The sequence below is a fragment of the Dama dama genome, chromosome 23, assembly GCF_033118175.1.
Source record: "Dama dama isolate Ldn47 chromosome 23, ASM3311817v1, whole genome shotgun sequence".
Lineage (NCBI taxonomy): Eukaryota > Metazoa > Chordata > Mammalia > Artiodactyla > Cervidae > Dama > Dama dama.
Genome location: NC_083703.1, coordinates 67,151,424 through 67,172,300, shown reverse-complemented (window position 1 = coordinate 67,172,300; position 20,877 = coordinate 67,151,424). Strand labels below are relative to the sequence as shown.

Below are 20,877 nucleotides of genomic sequence, written 5' to 3'. Positions count from 1 at the left end.
GACAAAATATTTTCCCTGGGAAAATCCATCTTCTGCAATATTCTTTGTTGTTTATCCACAGCTGGAACAACTCAGACCAAAACATCTGGCCTAGACGCTGACTCAGACCCAGTGACCGAGGAAAAGGCTGACTTCCCAGAAGCTTCTGCAGGCCTTTCAGAAAAAAGCCCCACTCTGGACAAGGACCCCCCAGGACTTGAGCCCAGGATTGGGGCCCTGAGCGTGGAGATCTTCCATTCCAGGATAGCATGTCTGCCAGGTCCTCAGGGGCTATAAGGGCGAGTGGAGGTGAAGGGGAGGGAGCTGTGCGGGCGGGGATAGGGGTGGCTGAGAATCTTCAGATGTTGGTGGGTGTGGGGGAGACAGGGAAGGTCCTAGATGCCTGTGTTCTGGACCAGGCCTCCCTGGAACTCAGATTCTTCATCTTTCCAATGAAGGAGGTTAAAGCAATTTCTAGATATTCATTCATCCATCTATCCATTCCTCCCTCCCTCCCTCCCTCCCTCCATCCATCCATCTGTCTCACTTCTAGTGAGGCCATCAAGGCAGATGTCTTAGGTCAGGTTCCCTAGAAGCAGAGCTTAAGACAGGGATTCTTGGGGTAGTGATTTATTTTCCTGAAGGTTGCTGTCAGGGGAAGGGGAGTAAGGGAGGCAGGGCAAGGCAGGGGAGAAGCTAAGCCAGGATGTGACCTGATTTTCCAGGGGCGGGGCAGCTCTGGAGCATGAATTACATCACAGAGATGGTTCTATCTTAAGGTTCAGGAGCTGACCTTTTGTACACCTGGATCTGTGAGTCATCAGCGGCAGGCTGATCCGGGGATGATGATGCAAGTGAACTCATGATCCAGTTCAGTGGAGGGCAATTCTTCAGACAAGGGGACATCTCTGGGCCAATTTACAGCCCGTAACTACAGCCTCTGGGGGATGAGTGCTCTGACCTGATAAGGGGGGTCTGATTAGGGTGTCAGCGTCATCCAGTACTGAGAGTGTTATCACTCTTGTTTAACATTTATTCATCTTTGCAATAAAGATTTATTGAGCACCTACTGTGTGTCAGACCCTGGGCTTAGCACTGAGGCTTCAGGAGAGAACGAAGCCTGCTCTCAGGAAGCATATTCTGGGAGTAAATTTGACAGGTTATTACAGTAGATTATTATAATTCAGTGTAAAATGTGACTATGTGGCATTACAGGGAGCTTTGGGAGGAGAGATGAGGCCCTTGGGGTGCTTGGGGTAGAGGACAGGTCAGGCAAGACTTCCTGAAGGAAGTGATGTGAAACTCAGTTCTGTAGTATGAGTAGGTGTTATTTGTGTACAATGGTGGGGATGGTGTTCCAGGCAGAGAGAACAGCATGTGCAGAGTTCTCGAAGCAAGAGAAACCACAGTGCTTTCTGGGACCTGACTGTCCTGCAAGTCTGTTTTATTTCACAGACATCTAAATTTCTGCAGACATGTCCTGGGGGACACCGATCTATCATTTTGTTTTGTTTTCCTTTTTAAAAAGATTTATTTATTTACTTGGCTGCCTCGAGTCTTAGTTCTGGCATGTGGGTTCTTTGTTGTGGCGTGTGGGCTACTCTCCAGTTGCAGCACGTGGGCTTAATAGTTGCAAGGCTGGGGCTTAGTTGCCCGTGGCATGTGGGATCTTAGTTCCCCAACCAGGGATCGAGCCCATATCCCCTGCATTGGAAGACGGATCCGTAACCATTGGACCACCAGGGCAGTCCCTGCTCTGTCATTTTAAAACTCCTGGGGGGCCTTGTCTGTCTTCCTGGTCATCTTTGTTGCAGCTCAGGCTGTTTGTTCCTATATTCATGCTAAGTTGCTTCAGTCGTGTCTGACTCTTTGAGATCCCGTGGACTGCAGCCCGCCAGGCTCCTCTGTCCATGGAATTCTCCAGGCAAGAACACTGGAGTGGGTTGCCATGCCCTCCTCCAAGGGATCTTCCCGACCTAGGGACTGAACCTGCGTCTTTTATGTTTCCTGCATTGGCAGGTGAGTTCTTTACCACTAGCGCCATCTGGGAAGCCCTGTCCCCATATTAATTGTTCACAAAGTCTCACAATCCTTCTGTGTTCTAGATGGTTGCACCCATGTGTAAGGCAACACTTGTGAAGGTGGTTAAGTCTGTTGAAGCCTTCATGAGCTCCAAAGGGTCTCCCACACTCCACACTGTGGAGGGTCATACCTGCATGGAGTCCACAGTGCTCATTGAAGGGTGGCCTCGAGTGAGGTGACTGGGGGTCAGGGCTGTGAGCCCAGGGTGCAGGACAGGCCCAGTTTCCAGTGACCAGGGCCTCTTTCCCCTGCTATACTCTTCCTTCCCCATGGTGTAAACAGGCTGTGCTGACTCCCTGGACCTCAGACTCTTGACCCTTGTGGGGAGCGTGGGGCACACTGTCTGGATTCCTGGAACAGGAAATAGTCTGTGAAGAACTCACGGTTAGAAGTCTGCAAGAATAAATAGTGGGACTTCCCTTGTGGTCCAAACTCTGCAGTGCAGGGGGCATGGGTTCAATCCCTGGTCAGGGAAGAACCCGCATGCCGTGTGGTATGGTCAAAAAAAAAAAAAAGAATAAATAGTGAGCTGTCAGCTGTGGAATGCACACTCACCACATGGGGGCTGAGATGAGGACAGAGATAATGGCTGTTACCACAACTGCTGTTTATGAGGCCCTTGCCCCATGTTAAATCCTTCTCAGGAGCTGTTTCATTTAGTCTTTGAAATAACCTCATCTGCTCAGTATTGTATTCTCCCCATTTAACAGATGAGGAAACTGAGGCTCAGAGACACACTGACTTGTCTAAGGACACAGAGCAAGTTAGTGCAGAACTGGGACTTCAATTCCTGTCCGTGTGAACCCCAAAGCTCATTCCGTGAGCTCTATTCTGCCCAAGGTGCCCAGGGCAAGGGCTGCCCAGAGGAGGGTGAGGCTGCCTCCACATGGAGGATGGTTTTGGGGATGACTTTTCTGAAGAAGTAGCTTTTGTACTGGGTCTAGAGGGATGAATAGGAGTTTAGATGGAGAAGAGGAAGGGCATTCCAGACAGAGGGACCAGTACAGGCAAAGCCTAGAGGCCACAGAGCAGGTTCCTATAGAAGGGGCTCCACCAAAGTGCTCACTGCTCATGTGTGTGCTTTCTCTTCCAGGCGGTCGGGACAGGGCGGGGCGGCCCCTGCTTCTGGTGTCGACCACCAAGGGCCCCTGGGAGGCGCCATGGTGCACTGCCTCGGAGGTCACCAAGCTGTTTTCTTACCTGTGCACCATCCCCAGGTAAGGGGCTGGGCCTGCCTGACCACCCCATGCCCCCTCGGCCTCTCAGCCCGGAGCCCAGCACCAGGTACCATGTGAAGAGACATCACACCCTCTTGGTTCTGAGTCAGATGCTGGGAAAAAAGCAGGACAGACCGAAAAAACAGCCAATGGGGTGTTCCCAGGCTGGCGGGGGAGATGGATGGTATGCAAGGAACCAGCCATGGACCAGCAGCTCTCAGGAGTGTTAGTGTGGTGAAGAAAACAGGGATATCGTAGATCAGTGGCTCTCAAACTCAAAAGGCATCAGAACCATCTGGAGGGCTGTTAAAACAGATGGTTGGGCCCCACCTCCAGAGTTTCTGGTTCAGTCGTTCTGCATAAGACCTGACAATGTGTATTTCTAACAACTTTCCTGGTGATACTGATATGGGTGGGCTGCAAACACACTTTGAGAGCCTCCGTTGTAAAATGAAGGGCGAGAGGCAGTTAGTTTCAATTGGGAAATCAGGGAAGGCTTCCCTGAGGAGGTGATAATTGAATTGGTGATGGACAGGAAAGCCTGACATGCTGCAGTCCATGGGGTCGCAAAGTCAGACACGACTGAGAGACTGAACTGAACTGATCTGAATTATAAGTATTTGTTGAACAAATGAAGGAAAGGGTGAATGGGTGAAGGAATGAATAAGTGAGAGAGCAAGAGAACGAGTGAGTGATGAGTGACCAGGTTTATTTCTACCACCACTCCTTCCCTCCACCTCCCATGAGACTTCAGGTTGGACTGCCTGGGGAAGAGACACCATCTTTCCTCCAAGTTGTAGCGCCCAGGCTGGGGTGGGTGGGGGAGGGACTCATGGGACCCTTTGGGACCTCCACCTCCAACTCCACCCCATGGGAGCCAACACTGCCACCTGCTGGCCACTGAGATTTTTCTACCCTTTGTCCAAAGAGGAGTGGTTTTCCCGGTCTGAAGGGGAGATGGACACCACTCCCACCCCCAACCAACCTGCTGTGTGACCTGGGAGTGGTAACTTTCCCTCTCTGAAACGCCCCCTGAAAAAGGGAGATGACCAAGTGGACTGTGAGGATCAAGCATGATCACAAAAAGGGAAGTGAGGTGCAGTGTGAATTGCGCATTTGTTGTTTTTCAGTCGCTCAGTCGTGTCCGACTCTTTTCGACCCCATGGACTGCAGCACGCTGGGCTTCCCTGTCCTTCACCATCTCCCGGAATTTGCTCAAATTCATGTCCATTGAGTTGGTGATGCCATCCAACCATCTCATCCTCTGTCATCCCCTTCTCCTCCTGCCTTCAACCTTTCCCAGTATCAAGGTCTTTTCTGACGAGATGGCTCTTCGCATCAGGTGGCCAGAGCACTGGAGCTTCAGCTTCAGCATCAGTGCTTCTAGTGAATATTCAGGACTGATTTCCTTTAGGATTGCACCTGTGGATTTCCTTTAGACCTGGGCATGGGGTTCTCATATGCTGGGCTTGCCTCTCCACTCCTGTTGTGAACCTCCAATGCTGGGCACCTGCCCTGAGCCAGGTTTCATGCTGGGCCATGCTGGGGACCCCAATCCTCCTATATTGGGCCTTGACCTCTATGGGTGTTCAGGCTGGCAGTGGAGGCAGGCGTGGAAATGCACTTCCTTCCCACTATGGGCATAGCCAGAAGCAGGTGAGGACATGAAGTCAGAGCCCTGGCCTCACCTCCGAGAGCCTCCCCTCACTGTATGCTATGTCACTGCCCAGCACCTCAGTTTCCTCTCTCAGGACAGTGATAACAGCAGACATTGACATCCGTGTTTTTCTGCACGGTCCCTTAGTATTTTACCAGAATGAATCCATCAGTCCTCACCACAGCCTCCAGAAGCCTATACTATCATTAGCCCCATTTACAGCTGGGAAATTGACTCCCAGAGAGGTAAAACAACGTGCCCAGGTGACTGCCACAGTTCCACATCCCACACTGGCCACCTCTGGCTTTGGTCTGTGACTTGGGTGGTTATAAGACTTGAAGGCAGTTGGGGGTTACTTTCTCAGTCTGATTAAATGGCCAGAGTACTTGGAACCACCGACTGCCTGGCTCCACTCCTTACCCACTGGACACATTTCTTGGGGGACAGAGGAGGGATGGAGGTGAAGCATCGTTATTTTAACAAGTTCTGACAATTGAGCCTGTTTGGAAGATCCCAAGGTAATCACCGAAAAGTGCACTGTGAACTGGTGAGGGTGTTTGGGCTGCAAGTAACAAACTCTAATTCAAAATGTCTTATCTGATAAGTAAATGTATCAGTCTTTGTCTCTGCCTTATATCTCTTTGTAAGAACATTATAATGGAGAAAACGCCTTTCCCAGAAGTCCCCAACAAACATCTCCTCACATCTCATTGGCCAGAAAATGTCACATGGTCCCTATCTAAATTGATCATTGGCCAGGGGAATTGGGTCAGCTATTGGCCTCAACCAATCAGAATCCAGCCCCTGGGGGAGGAAGGGATGTGGTTATAAGAAGAAAGTTAGGTTCTTGAACAAAATGAGCCTTCTGCCCCAACAAAAGGGGTGAATGAAGGTTGGGTGACTCACCTACTGCAACTGGGATAGTAGCACATAGTTTATGATTGTTAGGGTGTCTGAGAAGGCTGTGTGAGGTACTGTAGGAGCCCTCAAGAGGGAGCAATAAACTCTGCCTGGAGAAGAATCATGGAGGGCTCCCTGGAAGTGGTGTGTGTTGAGGGCTTGGGGAGGCACTGGAAATTTGTCTTGCAGGATGAAGAGTTCAGTAGTATCCAGGCTTCTAGCAGCCAGCTTCCCTCACCTTCCACTGGGTCGTTCCCCTTCGAGGGCCCTGATTCATCCAATAAGACTGCCAATTCTGTTTACCACCCACAGGCCTGAAGATAAAACTAAGGGGCTGGCAGTTGTGATTGATGCTAGGAAACAGCCCCCACATCCTGGTCTCGTCAGAGCCCTGCAGGCTACCCAGGTGAGTGGAAGTGGACAGCCTCAGCCTACCAAGTCTTAGAAGCACTGGAGGCCTTTGGATATTCACAGATCCTGGGGGTTCTCAGAGCTAGGACTGGAACCCCAGGCAGGGAACCTTAGTTGCAGATAATAGAAACCCCAGCCCAGGGGATTTCCCTGGCGGTCCAGTGGGTAAGACTCTGTACTTCCACTGTAGGGAGCTTGCGTTTGTTTCCTGTTTGGGGAACTAAGATCCCACATGCCGTGCAGCGAGAGAAACCCCAACCCAAACATGCTTAAAGACAAAGGTCATTCATCGGTTGATGTGACTCAGTCTGGAAATTAAATCCAACTTCAAGTATGACTTGATTTGGGGGCTCAAATATTGTCACCAGGATCTGGTTTCTCTCCCCATTTCTGGCTCCATTCCTCTGGGAGAGTGCCATTATCAGCCAGGTCCCATTTTTTGTGGCAGTGTGGTCCCCACCATCTCTAATTTCATATGGTCTGTCATTTAAGTCCAATAGAAAAGAGCAATTCTTTTCTCAGAAGTCCCAGTAAAAGCTTTTTTGAGGGACTTCTTTGCCCCCGTTGGCTCAGGTATCCATCCATCAGCCAATGTCTGTGGTCAGGGGACTGTGACACGCTGATTGGCTTAGGTTTAACTCACATAAATCTCACCAACTGAGAATGGGGCAGGGAAGAGATTCATGACTCACCGGTACAGGCAGCAGCATAAATGGAAGTTTGGGATAAGCTCACCTTGTGGTCTGACCTCCACCCCATCTCCTCCTACTTCTCCCTTTATGGATGGGGAAACTGAGACCCAGAGAGGGCAGGGCACCCAGAAAGTTTGCAACCCAGCTTGAAGCTGCTGTTCCCTTGACTTCCGATGACTCCCAATGAATCATTTGACTTATCCTCCAAATAAGGATCCCAGCCCTCCTTTCCATGTGGATCCCAGCCATGGGGAACCCTTACCCCTGTCTCCGTGGCCCATTTGCCTACATCTTAGAGGGGAGGCTCGGTGAGGGCCTAGGCAGATCAGCTCTGAAATGGTTCTTTCTGACAGGCGCTGGTCCCAGCCTCCATCCGTGCCATGCTCTTCCTGGGGGAGAAGGAGGCAGCTCTCCAGCTGGAGGCATTACCTGACATCCAGGTAAGGGGCAGGCAGCATCGGTTGAGGTGCTGAGGAGTTGGGCTTCAGCTGAGCTGGGGTGAAGAATGGTGGCCCTGGAATAACAGAGTGCCGGTCAATTAGATACGAGGCCTGGATGCTACGAGTCTCCTGCCCAGCCCCCATGGCGTGCAGGCGTGCTCAGTCGCGTCTGATTCTTTGCGACCCCATGGACTGTAGCCTGTCAGGCTTCTCTATCCATGGAATTCTCCAGCCGAGAATACTGGAGTGGGTTGCCATTTCCTCCTCCAGGGGATCTTTCCGACCCAGGGATCGAACCTGTGTGCCCTACATTGGGAGGCAGATTCTTTACCACTCAGCCATCAGGGGTGCCTACAAATTTCTTGGAGAATCACCAAAGTACTGATTAAGTGGTTCTGGGTTGGGCCTGGGATTCTGCATTCTAGCATGTTCCTAAAGTGCTACTGGGACTGCTGGTCCGTGGAGCACACTTGAAAAACCAGGGATGAAAAATGGGCTCCAGAACCCCACAGAATTCTCCCCACCCCAAGCTTAGGTATCTGGAGCTGTTTGTACCATAAGCTTCAAGCTTCACGACCTGGGAGAAGCAGTCACCTAGTCCCTGCTCCATGTCTTAGTGGGTACCGTTAGGATTTGGTGACCTTTCTCAACATCCCCAAGAACATCTTCATGGGTCTCCAGGAAACAGTACAAGGATTGCAGAGAAGTTGCATGACAAGGGTCAGCTTTAATCGGTTTGTGTGATTGCCTGGACAACTGTGCTGGAAAGAGCCCAGCTCAGAGGGAAGGAGTGCCGTGATTGATTAATGATGTCTGCCTTGATCACAGGCTAGGAGAGTGGCAGTATGAACAAATAATAGCTATTATTTGCTCTTCCTTACCCAGGGTCTGGCTCTCAATTTTTACTGATCAGAGTTTCCATAGAAAATTCTTTGCCCAGAAAGCAACTCTTAAAGCCAGGGACAGCCTTATCCATGGGAGGTGGAGAAATGCTGGGACATGGATCTGGGCAGGACCTTCTCAGACATTGGTCTCTACATTGAGTTCCCTGGTCAGAATGACTTTTTTTTTTTGGTCTGCAGGTAGAGGTGCTGACCTCACTGAAGGCCCTGAGCCACCACGTGGACCCCAGCCAGCTCCCTACAGCCCTGGAAGGCCCTTTCCCCTACTGTCATGGCGAGTGGGTGCAATTCTTCCAGGTGTCTATCATCACAGCCCTCACCCCACACCCTCATCCCTTCTCTTTCTCCATTCTCTATCCCGTTCCATGGATCTACCTGAGCTTATCTGGTTCAAAAACAGTCATTCAACGAACACTGATAATGAGGGTGCAGAGTGGAGTGATGAAGAGGAGCTCAGGCTCTGGGGCCAGACGGCCTGGCTCCCAACCCCAGCTCTGCTGTGTGAACTTGGGAAGTTATATACTTCTCTGAGCCCTTTTGCTCTATGACAGAATGGGGGTTAAGAAAAGTGCCCCCTCTGGGGGCTAATGTGAGACTTGAGTTAAGAGGATAAAGAGCTTAGAAGAAAGAGTGCCTGACACATGCTAAGAGTGATGTGAGTGTTTCCTGCAAACACATTTACAGGCATCTGCTTTGTGGACGCACAAATCTCAGGGAGATGGGGGTCTGGTGGGGGAGGCAGGCGTGCTCCCTCCTGTAAGAGACAGGAAGTAAGGAAACCGCCAGGGGTCTGCTTCTTTCTGATGTGACCCCAGTCCCTCCTCACCCCAACCCTGCGAGGGGGCATCTCATGCCCAGCTTAGCACAGGAGGACGCACAGGATGGCACGACTTCTGCAGTGGCACACAGGTGCTTATAACCACTCGAGGACCAGTGCAGAAAGCCGGCCCTGGGCTTTCTCTAGACCAGGGCGGCTTCAGCACTATTCCTCTTTGGAGCTGGATGATTCATTTTGGGGGTGAGCTGTTTGTGCACTGTCACATGATTAGTACCATCCCTGGACCCTACCCACTCTGACAATATCATTCTCCAAATAATGACAACCAAAAATGTCTCCAGACATCGCCAGGTGTCCCCTGGCAAGGGAGACCATCCCCACTGAGAACCACCGGTCTCTAGTCTCACGTGGCCGTTTGCTTATTTGCTTTTGGCTTGCGCTCTTCTTTTTAATTGGGTCTATTTTCAAACAGACCATATGTTCAAAATCCTATTAGTACAGAAGGGTATAAACTGAAAAATCTCTTACCCTACTTGTCCCACAGGCCCCCAATTCCCCTCTCCAGAGATCTCCAGTTCCTCCAGGGGCTTTTAAACTATATTTTTGCTTTAATGCCTTCCCTTTAAATAGAATCTTAGCTATAGACCCAGCCTATAGAGGCTTCCCTGGTCGCTCAGATGGGAAAGAATCTGCCTGCAATTCAGGAGACCTGGGTTCAATCCCTGGGTCAGGCAGATCCCCTGGAGAAGGGAATGGCAGCCCACTTCAGTATTCTTATCTGGAGAATCCCAAAGAGAGAGGAGCCTGGTGGGCTACAGTCCATGGGGTCACAAAGAGTTGTACACGACTGAGTGATTAACATTTTCACTTTCATAAAGCTGATAATGAAGATGATTAAGGATGCTATTCTAAGTGCCTGGCACAAATAAACCCACAAGCTTCTAAGGCAGGAACTACTGTGCTCCCATTTTATAGAGGAAGTGGAGGCACAGAGAGGTTAAGAAACTTGCCCAAGGCCTCACAGCTAGTAAGTGGTAAAGCCAGGCTGAAGTGGGACCCAGAGAGGATGTCCTCCACCCTGCCATCTCACCCCTCCTACCGTTCCCTCCCCCACCATATCCCCAGTGGCCTGGGAGTAGGTCAGACCTGTCCTCTCTTTTTCCCTCTCATTTCCAGCATGAGTAGTTCTCAAACTGTGGTCCCTGGACCAGCAGCATCAGTATCACCTGGGAACCTGTTAGAAATGCATGCTCTCATGACCCACCCCAGAGAAACTAAGCCAGAAACTCAGGAGGAGGGCTCAACGGCCTGGGTTTTTGGTTTTTTTTTTTTAATGATTCTCTTGATGTGGACCATTTTAAAATCCTTTGTTGAATTTGTTACAATATTTCTTCTATTTTACATTTTGTTTTTTTGGCCAAGAGGCATGTGTAATCTTAGCTCCCCAACCAAGGATCAGACAGATCTGCATCCCCTGCATTGGAAGGCAAAGTCTTAACCACTGGCCCACCAGGGAAGTCCTGCAGCCTGGATTTTAACTGGCTTTCCAGGCGATTCTGATGCAGCTAATGTTTGAGAACCACCAGCCTGCATGTCCTCCTGGTGGGCGGAGGGGAGCGGCACCCTCTTCGCAGGCTGACACCCCCACTCTGGGCCTCCTGTCCTGCAGAAGCTGGATCCTTTCCTTGCTGACCTTCGCCAGGCCTCCTGCCTGCTAAAGGCTTCCATCAAGGAGTTCGAGAAGGGTGAGCCCCCTGGAGGGGTGCAGGTGAGCCAGGAGTCGGAGGTGGGAAAACCACAACACACCCCCAATTCCAAGGACAAAGGGCTCAGTGCAGGAGCTTTGTTTTCATTCATTCATTCAGCTGATCTTTATTGGATAGTTACTATGTGTCACATCCTGGAGACCCAGCCTGGACAGATCCTGTCCCTGCCTTCATGGGGCTCATGGTGCAGTGTGAGAGGTCATCATTAAAAAAAAAAAAAAGTAAACAGAAATAGACATGTCACTACAAGTGATGCTAAAGGCTGTGAAAGTAAGATTGAGAATAATGGGGAAGGAGGGTATTGAAGCTGAGCCTTGAAGGATGAGATGGAGCCCTGGGAACAGGAAGGGGACTGTGCTCCGGGTGGAAGGCAATCACGTTCAAAGGCCCTGAGGCGGGGCTGTGCTTGGTATATTTGAGCAAGGAGGCCAGTGTGAAACAAAGTAAGGGGAAAGGAGGAGACCTTCTGGGTCCACAGCTGTATCAGGGAGAAGCTGGGTTGGGATTTGATTCTAAAGGGGAAGGGCAGCTGCTGGAGCATTCTAAGTAGCAGTGGGATGATCAAATGGGCCCTTTGAGATCTATCTGGTTGCCATACAGAGAACAGACTGCCAGGGGAGCCAGGGTGCTGTGGGGAAATCAGCAGAGCGCTGGGATGGATGTCCCAGTAAGACATGATGGTGCTTGGACCAGTGAGGTTGCCATGGTGATGAGAGGAAGCTTGGCTTGCGGAGATGTTTTAGAGATAGAAAGGATGGACTTTCTATAAGATCTTGAATGCCAAACTGGGGAAGTCAGGCAGGATCAGGGTGTGGGGAGCCCTGGAAGGTTATAGAAGGAGAGTGGGAACTGAGCCTCAGGCCACTTCACTACCCTGGCAGGAGGCCTCCAGGTGTTTGAGCAAGTCCAAGGAGCTGATGGAGGCCGTGCTGAGGGACCCAGGCCTGATGGGCCTCCAGCGGGAAGGCGGAGCCACCCTGGCCAGGCTGCGACAGGAGGGCAGCAGGCTGAACTTCAACCCGGATGTCAGGTGCGGGCACCAGGCTTTTCCTCCCCTCCCCCATCCTGTTCCCTGGGCTGGGACTCAGAGCTGGGGCCACTTTGCTGAGGGGACGCATAGGGTGGGCTCCGAGGAGGTCCAGGATGGGGTGTTTGCAGTGCCCATATCCTGAGCTGAGGCTTGTACCTTGGCAAGTTCCTTCTCTGCAGCCCTCCTAAGCCCAGGCATTGGAGGACAGGCTCCCCCACTTCCGGTGACCATCATCAACCAAGCACTATCCCTGACCTAAACCCTGGGATGAGTGCCTTCAAGAGCTTGTCTCCTCTTCCTCATAAGATTACATGAGGTCTGCATCCTCCTATTTGGCTGATGGATGCTGAGGCTGAGCAAAGGGAAATAAGAGCCAGGCCACGTGAGCACTAATCCCCGAACTGCCCTGCCTTCTCTGGCAGGGGCCTGAGAGAACTTCACGTTGTGTTAAGGTCTCAGAACCACAGAGCAAACAGTGCACATTCCTAGAAAGTACCAATTTTCTTAAATTTAGGGATGGGGGGTGGGGGCAAGTCAGTAATTAAATCAGCCAGTATTTGTAAAAATTTTATCTCTGTTAGAACAAGCACAATTACAAAGTTTGCATGCGCTTCCAAGAACGTTTTGTTTATTTAACCAACCCCAAGTAGCACTTAGGATGAACACAGCATTGTTCTAAGGGCCTCAAGAATCTTAGCGTGTTTAATTCCCACCCACAAAGTGGATCCTAGTACCGTCCTCATTTTACAGTGGAAGAGCCTGAAGCTCAGAGAGGGGAAAAGTGACTTGCCCAAGGTCACACAGCCAGGACGTGAACCCAGGCAACCTGGCCCAGAATCTTGAGCACACCACCCTGAGCTGTGCCCAAAGACAGATTCATGCAGATGCGAGCGCTGGGCAGCAGCGGGCCCTAGTCCTGGAGGTGGAGTCATCTCCCTGCCCCTCACATGGCCTGGCGGGGCTGGCACTGCCTTTCCCAGCAGGCCCCTGCCTCACTAGTCCGTCTCCGGGGCCCCCTTGGCTCTCCATAGGCCCCTCCAGACTGCTGGCCAGCAGCAGCTCCACCAGGGGGCGCTGTGGTCCCACGTGAGCCACTCTGCGTGGTTGTTCCGCAGCTCCTGCCTGCCCCCGACTTCCTCCCTCCCTTTGCCAGACAGCCTGGCATTTTCCATCCTGTTCACTCACCCTGGGCGCTCACCCATTCCTTGGAAGGGCAGTGACCTGTGGGAAGCTGCGGTCAGATGAGGCTTCCTCCAGGAAAATGGACTCTCCTTCCCTCCCTTTTACCTTTTCCTTCTAAAGGATCACTAGGGCAGAGGAGGGTGCAACAACCTGAAGTGGGTTCTGTTATCCCTTCTTGGTATAGGTGAAGAAACCGAGACACAGAAGGAGTGAGGAATTTGCATAAGCTCCTCTTACTAGAAGGTAGCAGGCCTGGGGTGTGAACCCAGGTCTGTCCAGCTCAGTTCCTACCTTCCCAGGGAAAGAGAGGATCATTTGGTTTCCTGCTGTGGCTCTGGTCCTCCCCGTCCCACGGAAGGCCGAGGCTGAGGCCCAGAGAGGTGTGGGGACCCGCCCAAGGTCACCCAGCAAGTCAGCAGCTGAAGCACCCAGGCCAGGGCCACAGAGCTGGAGGGAGCTAGGGAGGCAGGCCTATGCTGGGCAGGAGTGCAGGGGATCGACCTCTTGGGTTTGCTCTCACCCTCCGTGGCCTCCCAGGAGCCATCTGGCCGAAGCCACCGCCCTGTACAGCCTTGTGGATGAGCAGCTGCACATCCTGGTCACTGTGTCCAACCACCTCCTGAGAAGGCTGGAGCTCCGTGTCCGTCTGGGCCGCCTGGAAGCTGCCATCCACCAGGTGAGAGAGGGGAAGGAGGCAGGCCCAGGGACCTGAGGGTGGAGGTGGGGCTTCTGCTGCTCCAGGCCCCGCCCCAGCCAGGTGCTTTGCTCTGGTATAAAGGTACCAGGTTGGCACTTCTTGGAGAGCCAGGTGGGGGTTCTTGGAGCACACGACATGCACTCCGTGAGTGGGCTTGGTGACTGAGGACATAACATAGAATTTTGTGTATTTATTTATTTCTGGCTGTGCTAGATCTTCATTGCTGCATGGGTTTTTCTCTAGTTTCGGCGAGCGGGAGCTACTCTCTAGTTACGATGCACAGGCGTCTCATGACGGTGGCTTCCCTTGTTGCTGGTTCTAGGCTTGCGGGCTCAGTAGTTGCAGCTCCTGGGCTCTAAAGCACAGTCTCATTAGTTGTGGTGCACAGGCTTACTTGCTCCGAAGCACGTGGGATCTTCCCCAACCAGGGATCAAACCTGTGTCTCCTGCATCAGCAGGCTGGTTCTTTACCGGTGAGCCACCAGGGAAGCCCCCCCAGAAGCTGCATTTCTTAAACACCAACTTTGTCCCAAGCCCTGGGCCGGAGCCTTTTCAACCTCATCCCTTACCAGTGACACAGGGAAGACATTAGGATTTCGCCTACTCACTGATGAGGAAACGGGGTCTGGGAGACGTTATGTCACCTGCCCTTGTCGCACAGCTGGGGGTCTGATCCTGGGGCCCACACCGGGCACCACCCTGTCCAACTGCTGGGGCCTAGAACCACCACATCCCTGCATGCTCGGGGTCATGGAGCACAGGGTGCCCGGAGCCAGACAGCCTGGATCCAGTACCAGCTCCAGCACTTACTAGTGGTGTGATCTAGACAAGTACTTAACTATTCAGTGCCTAGGTTTCCTCATCTGTTAAATGGGGGATAAAATTAGTGGCCGCATGGGGCTTTGTGAGGATAAAGTGGGTGAGTATGTGCCCTTTAAGACACCCCAGAATACAAAGAGGACTCGTGGGATCGAGAGTCATTTTACCCCATCTGTCCCTCATTGAATCCTCATGTCTCCAGAATTGGGGGGGCGGGGTTTCAGGCCAGGCCAGTGGGCCCCCAAATGACTGGAGGACAAGACCTCAGCCTCTCAGGAAAGCAGGAAGCTGGCCAAGGGATATCTCCTCAGCAGTCCGTCACGTCCAAACCTCCCTCCCTGCTCCAGGTCAGCCACTGGATGGAGCAGGAAGGAAGCCGGTGCCTGCAAGTGCTGACCCCCAGGGACGGAAGCTTGGAGACAGTGGAGAAAGCCCACGCAGAGTTCGAGGACTTCTTCCTTCAGGCTGTGGTGCGTTCCTGAGACTGAGGGACAGGATGGGAGCAGATGGAGAGGACCAGAGCAGGGTGGGAGTGGCATTGCTGGGAAAACGTGCGGAGGTGGGAAAGTGCTAGAAAGTTGCTCGAGACAGTTAGGGAAGCAGCTTGCATCACAAAGGGTTCGGCTTAGAATTGTCTCCTCCAGGAAGCCTTTCCTGACTACCAAGTCCAAAAATGACCAGTCTCAGAATCCCTGATGGATTTCTTAAAATACAGATTCTGGAGTCCTACTCTAGCCCTACTGAATCAGCCTGGGAGGCGGGGGGAGTCTGCCTCCTCGATGTGCTAAGCCCTGGGGTCCAGGGCAATTCAGCCTCTGTTTTAGCCCTCAGGGAACTTTCAGGCCAGTTTTTTTTTTTTTTTTGGAGGGTAGGTTGGAGGGGCAACAGAGAAATAGTCAGAAAAGGAACACCGTGGTGACACAGATGAGAAGCCTCTAACCCAGACTCTGGGGTCAGGGAATTTCTCCAGAAGAAGGTGACACTTAGCAGAGTCCCAGTGGGCAAAGTGAACCCCGGGTTCCCATTTTATAGATGAGGAGACTGAGGCTCAGGAAGTCTCGCATCTTGGTAGAGAGGCTGAAGCTGAGTGGACACCCTCCCCTCCCCGCTCAGGCCCAGTACCGCCGAGGCCTGGAGCTGTGCAAGCAGGCGGCCCAGCTGGCAGCGGCTGCCAGGACTGGGGAGGCAGGCGGGACCGAGCTCCCGGAGCTGGCAGCCTTCGCCTTCACCCAGCGGGCCTTCCAGGCGAAGCTGACCCACTTCTACATGGCAGCTGAGCGGCAACGCACAGATCTGGAGACGCTGCTCCATCTGCACCACTTCTGCAAGAAGGTGAGCCTTCCAGCGTAGATTTCCCATCACTGCCCCCCAACTCCTGGGAGGAAGGGTGGGGGCAGGGAGTCGGCCAGACACAGCCCTAGTCTCTCTTCATTCCATAGTCCTGTGAGGAGGGAAGAGAATTAACTGCATTTTCTGAAAGGGAAACAAGGTTTGCAAGATGAAGTTACCCTCCCAAACCAGGTGCAGCTGACCTCTGAACCCGGTGTGTCCCACTACACAGGAGCCTCCCAGGGACACGAACTCTCAAAAGACCCTCGGAAAACATCTGCTTCTTAAGCGATGGGTTTAGGGCCAGGTTGTTTTCGTTCAGTCACTCAGTCGTGTCCCACTCTTTGCGACCCCATGGACTGCAGCACGCCAGGCTTCCCTGTCCTTCACCATCTCCCAGAGCTTACTCAAACTCATGTCCATTGAGTTGGTGATGCCATCCAACCATCTCATCCTCTACGCCCCCTTGTCCTCCTGCCCTCAATCTTTCTCAGCATCAGGATCTTTTCTAGTCAGTCAGCTCTTTGCATCAGGTGGTCAAAGTATTGGAGCTTCAGCTTCAGCTTCAGCATTAGTCCTTCCAATGAATATTCAGGGTTGATTTCCTTTCGGATTGACTGGTTTGATTTCCTTACTATCCAAGGGACTCTCAAGAGTCTTCTCCAGCACCACAGTTCAAAAACATCAATTCTTCAGCATTCAGCCTTCTTTATGGTCCAACTCACACATCCATACATGACTACTGGAAAAACCATAGCTTTGACTATATAGACCTTTGTCAGCAAAGTGATGTCTCTGCTCTTTAATATGCTGTCTAGGCTTGTGATTGCTTTTTGGAGCCTGGGGATTTCTGAAAATCTGATCAAAGTCATAGTCTTTCCCTCCATATGTAGACCTTTGCAGGCAACTTCATGGGGTGAGAACCAGGCTGAGAACCTTGATCTCGTCCCACCTCTCGGTTGCAGAGTTGGGGCAACAGGAGGAAGAGGGGTAATGCCTCGTGGGCTAAGGGTATCTGGAAGCTTCTCTCCCTTGTTTATTAAATTTAGCCAGTTTCAGCCCCATCAACCTTCTCTGGAGAAAGCAAACTAGCTCCAGCACTGAGGCCTTTGCACTGGCTGTTCTCTCAGGCTGGAAAACTTTTCCTCTTGACGGGCTGGCTTCTTGCCTCTGGTAACTCTCAGCTCAGATGTCCCTTCCTCACAGAGGCCCTGCCTGAGCCCCCAGCCCCTGCCCCACCTTCCCCGTTCTCTCTCATCATCCTGCGCTGATGACTTCATGGTGCTGTTTGTAATCTGAGCTTATCCTCCATCACCTGCTTGCCTCTCCCTTATCTGTCACTGTGAGCTGGGCTCCTCCAGCAGGGACCGGGTCTGAGTGGGTCCTGGTTCTATCAGGGTGCCCAGGGCAGGGTCAGCACCCAGAGGAGCCTCAGTAATTGGTTGCGTGAATGGAGGAAGAGTGAGGAGTCTGGTGGAGGGAGAAAGGCTGGGGGGCGTGCAGGAGGCCTGAGTCTGTCGGAGGTCATACAAGACAGGAGGGGATGGCCTTAACCTTCATTCCCACCTGGCCTGTCTCTCGGTGTTCAGCCTAGGTAGGCCCTTCTCCTCTCTGGCTTTGAATTTTAATCCACACAATAAGCAAGATGGGGCAAGATGGTTTCTGAGGTGCTGTCCACCTCTGTCTGGCTTGGCCTGGAATATCTGGTCCCAGACAGACAGACAGCCGGACGGCTCAGTGCTGGGCTCAGCCCCAGATGGAGAGCGTGCGGGCAGCAGCTTTGGCACTAAATAATAATAACACGATTGTACCGCTAAGGGAGATTTATGGAGCCCTTTCCCAGCCATGAGCTCAATGTGCTTCCGCGAATATGAAGCCATTTATCTACAGACAAGTTCCTTTAATCCGCGGAAGGATGGTTTCCTCGGAGAAAATGGTTCTCCAGTCCCCACTGCCTAACGACTTGCTGTCGGCTTCTAAATTAATGGAGAGAAAGATTATGTTTTTCACGAGCTGCTGGAAATGTGTTGGCTCCTTTGAGGCCTGCAGACATTTTGTGGGTGACGTGGGGACAGGCAAGATCCCCAAAGCGGGCAGAGACCTGACCAGAGTGAGGGGGCCTCCAGGCCAGGTCTGGCTGACAGCCCCCCTGTGGAACTGCAAGGGTGTGGTCCCGCCTGGGCTGGTTTCTCCTGTGCAAGGAGGTGCTTGCAAGATACCCTCTTGTGGAAGGACAGTTGAGTTCAAATCCCAGCTTCTCCCTGACCCGAGGCAAGTGACTTCACATCTGTGAGCCTCAGTTTCCTCCTCTGTAAAATGGGCCACTGGTTCAGTGAGATCCTACATGAGACACACAGAGGCTGGCAGACAGTCGGTGGTTCAATCAGTATGAGCCAGTCTCCTCCCTCAGCACCACTTATAAGGGGTTCATACTGTCTGAGAATCCACATTTTTCAGCTCCCCAATTTTCATGATTATCTGCCATAGCCTCCACTTTACAGAGGGGGAATCTGAGCCCTAGAGAGGGGTGAGTCCTTGCTGGTCCCATAGTCTGGAAGACTGTGCCTGAAGATCTCAAGGGTGCTGGGGATTGTTTCTGGTGGGTCCCTGGGGAAGAAAGAGGAATATTGTCATCATCAGTAGCAGAGAGAACCACAGCCATGCCGGCAGGGGTGCGGGGTGGGGGTGGCTAACATGGATTGGGCATTTTTATTAATTCTCTCTAGACAGATTCATTCTTGAAGCCTCCTCTCTGCTCAGAGGGGGTACATCCCTATCTTCACGGAGCCCTCACCTCCCTCTTTTCTTGTCTCCCAGGTGACCTGGTTCCACATGGACTGTCAGGACCTGATGGCCCAGCTGAGGCTGGGCAAGGCCCAGAGGACCAGCCCTGGGGACCAGCGCCGTCTCCACCGCTACCTGCAGCGCCTGGCATCCGAGTTTCCCGCTGAGAAGCTCACAGCCATGGGACTGCAGGTGGCCTCGCTGAGCCGGGAGGGCCTGGGCCGCGACCTGTGGGAGGAGGCCCAGGCGAGACACGAGGACATCCAGATGCTCCTGAAGAAGGCGCTGGCCCACTGTCCGTGCCCGGCTGGTTCCCCGGCCCGCCCCACGTGCCCGGAACTCAGGGGGGTGGCCGCCAAGGACCAGGGCCTGAATGGGGAAGTCACTTCCAAGGGCAGATGGGACCTGCCCCTCCAGGACTCACTGGGTTCAGATCGTTCGCCCAAATCCCGTTGGCCTCCTTGGGGCCCCAGGCGCGGACAGAACAGAAATTTCCAAGCAGCCCCTCCCACCCAGGAAGCTGGCCAGGCTGTCGAGGCTGATGAAGGCAGAAGCCCCCATGGGCCCCTGGACCCCGCTCCTGAGCGTTTCCTCACCACCCTCTTCTCCTGGCAGCGACTCCCCAGGCAGACTCAGATCCCCCGGCCTGCCCGGGACAGCTTCTCCTCAGAGGGGACAGGCTCACAGATGTCTCTGGAGGACTCGCCCCACACGAGTCCCCCTGCATCCCTCTAGCTGGGAGTTCCCGTCAATCACACCGGGCTCCCGAAGGCGTGGGGGGTAGTTGGGGTGGAGCCAGCAACAGATGGGGAGCCCAGGACGATCCCTCAGAACATGGCTACTGAGTTTGGCCCGTGCTTGGAGGACGAGAAGCCGGTGCCTGCTCCTGGCCCCAGGTAGCTCCAGGGAGCCCGACTGTCACATTCAGAATAATGAGAACGCAGGGCAGGGCAGGGCAGGACATGGGGGAGCGTGGCATTGGCTCCAAACCCCAGAGCCTCATCGTGCAAAGAGCTGATGGTACAGACCTTTCCAGAGGTCTCTGACTTAGGCGGGCCAGACGCCCACCTGGAGTTCTGGGGTATGCCAGCTTCCTCTTGGAACACAATGGGTAGAGCTGCCCTCATGATGGAACCCAGGCTGGGGAGATTGGGGAGTGGTTTCTTGTCTTAGGGGCCCACAAGGAAACAGACCCTATGTAAGGGTTCAAGAGCACATTTCTTTGGCTTTGATCCCAGGAACTACTGGCAAAGGAGCAGGGGCAGTGAGTCTGGGAAGGGAATAAAGGGTGTGCTGTCAAGGGAATTATCGCGTGTAATTTATGCGCTGGCACCCCTGGCCTCAAGCAAAGAGAATCACCTGCTGGAGGCCAGTTAATGCACGAAAGAGGGATAGGGAGGTGGACTGTCTGCCGCGTCTCTGTCACTTGGCTCATCCAACCCACATGAGCATCAGTCTCAAGTTCAAGGAACCCCAGAGAGGACCCCTTCCTTCTGTATCTCTGTCTTCTTCCCCTCCCCAGCACAGGTCCTCAGACCCTGCCATCTGCCCTCCCCACCCCCAAGCCCCACCTCTCTTCAGGCACAGCCTCTGGTGTCCAGAGCCATCGGGTTTTGCTGTGGTGGGGAGCCACTTCCCCAGCCAGCAGGTGGTGCAAGGAGACAGTGGGAAGAGACCCAAGAGGCTCTGATCTCAGAGCCTCCAGAAGAAAGCGAGCCTTTCACCCCGCCCGGAGTGACCCTGGCTGGCACCTCCCCTGATTGTCATTATCCCAAGAGCGAGCGCCTGTCTGTCCTAGGATGCCTCACCACGGTGGCCTCTGGTAGCTTAGCCCTGGCATTTTCCTGGCCCTGGGATGAGGGTGGGGCACACGTCCTCCCACAAGATGAGGCTCTAGAAGGAGGGGGAGAGGCAGGACTGGAGACCAAACAGGGTTTCTCAAGAGCCGTCTCAGTAGAGAGAGCCACACCAACCTCAGTGCCCAAAATGTCTTCGGGCATCTTCTGGGACTCAAGATTCCGTCGAGAGTGGTCTGAGGCCTCTCTGCCTGAGAACCACAAGCAGAACTGATCAAAGGCAGCTTCCTAGAGGATCCCATCCCAGATAATCAAAACCAGACCCTTGGGGCGGGGTGGCTGGAACTTGCATTTGTAACCAACTGCTCAGGCAACACAGTGAAGTGTGGGTGCTGTTGGGAAACACTTGGAGCTGA

The 20,877-nt window shown here is 53.0% G+C and overlaps 1 protein-coding gene across 1 annotated transcript in view; it reads left to right on the top strand.

Moving 5' to 3' along the window:
- Nucleotides 1-19,970, top strand: part of KIAA1755 (KIAA1755 ortholog) — a 38,505-nt gene extending 18,535 nt beyond the window's left edge. The window contains exons 4-14 of the mRNA XM_061127264.1: nucleotides 62-259; nucleotides 3,155-3,278; nucleotides 6,148-6,241; nucleotides 7,292-7,378; nucleotides 8,461-8,577; nucleotides 10,728-10,826; nucleotides 11,706-11,854; nucleotides 13,574-13,712; nucleotides 14,900-15,022; nucleotides 15,666-15,884; nucleotides 18,699-19,970. Of these exons, the coding sequence (XP_060983247.1) occupies nucleotides 62-259; nucleotides 3,155-3,278; nucleotides 6,148-6,241; nucleotides 7,292-7,378; nucleotides 8,461-8,577; nucleotides 10,728-10,826; nucleotides 11,706-11,854; nucleotides 13,574-13,712; nucleotides 14,900-15,022; nucleotides 15,666-15,884; nucleotides 18,699-19,400 (2,051 nt within the window). The 3' untranslated portion in view covers nucleotides 19,401-19,970. The remainder of the gene's footprint in view (nucleotides 1-61; nucleotides 260-3,154; nucleotides 3,279-6,147; nucleotides 6,242-7,291; nucleotides 7,379-8,460; nucleotides 8,578-10,727; nucleotides 10,827-11,705; nucleotides 11,855-13,573; nucleotides 13,713-14,899; nucleotides 15,023-15,665; nucleotides 15,885-18,698) is intronic.
- Nucleotides 19,971-20,877: the final 907 nt, after the last annotated feature.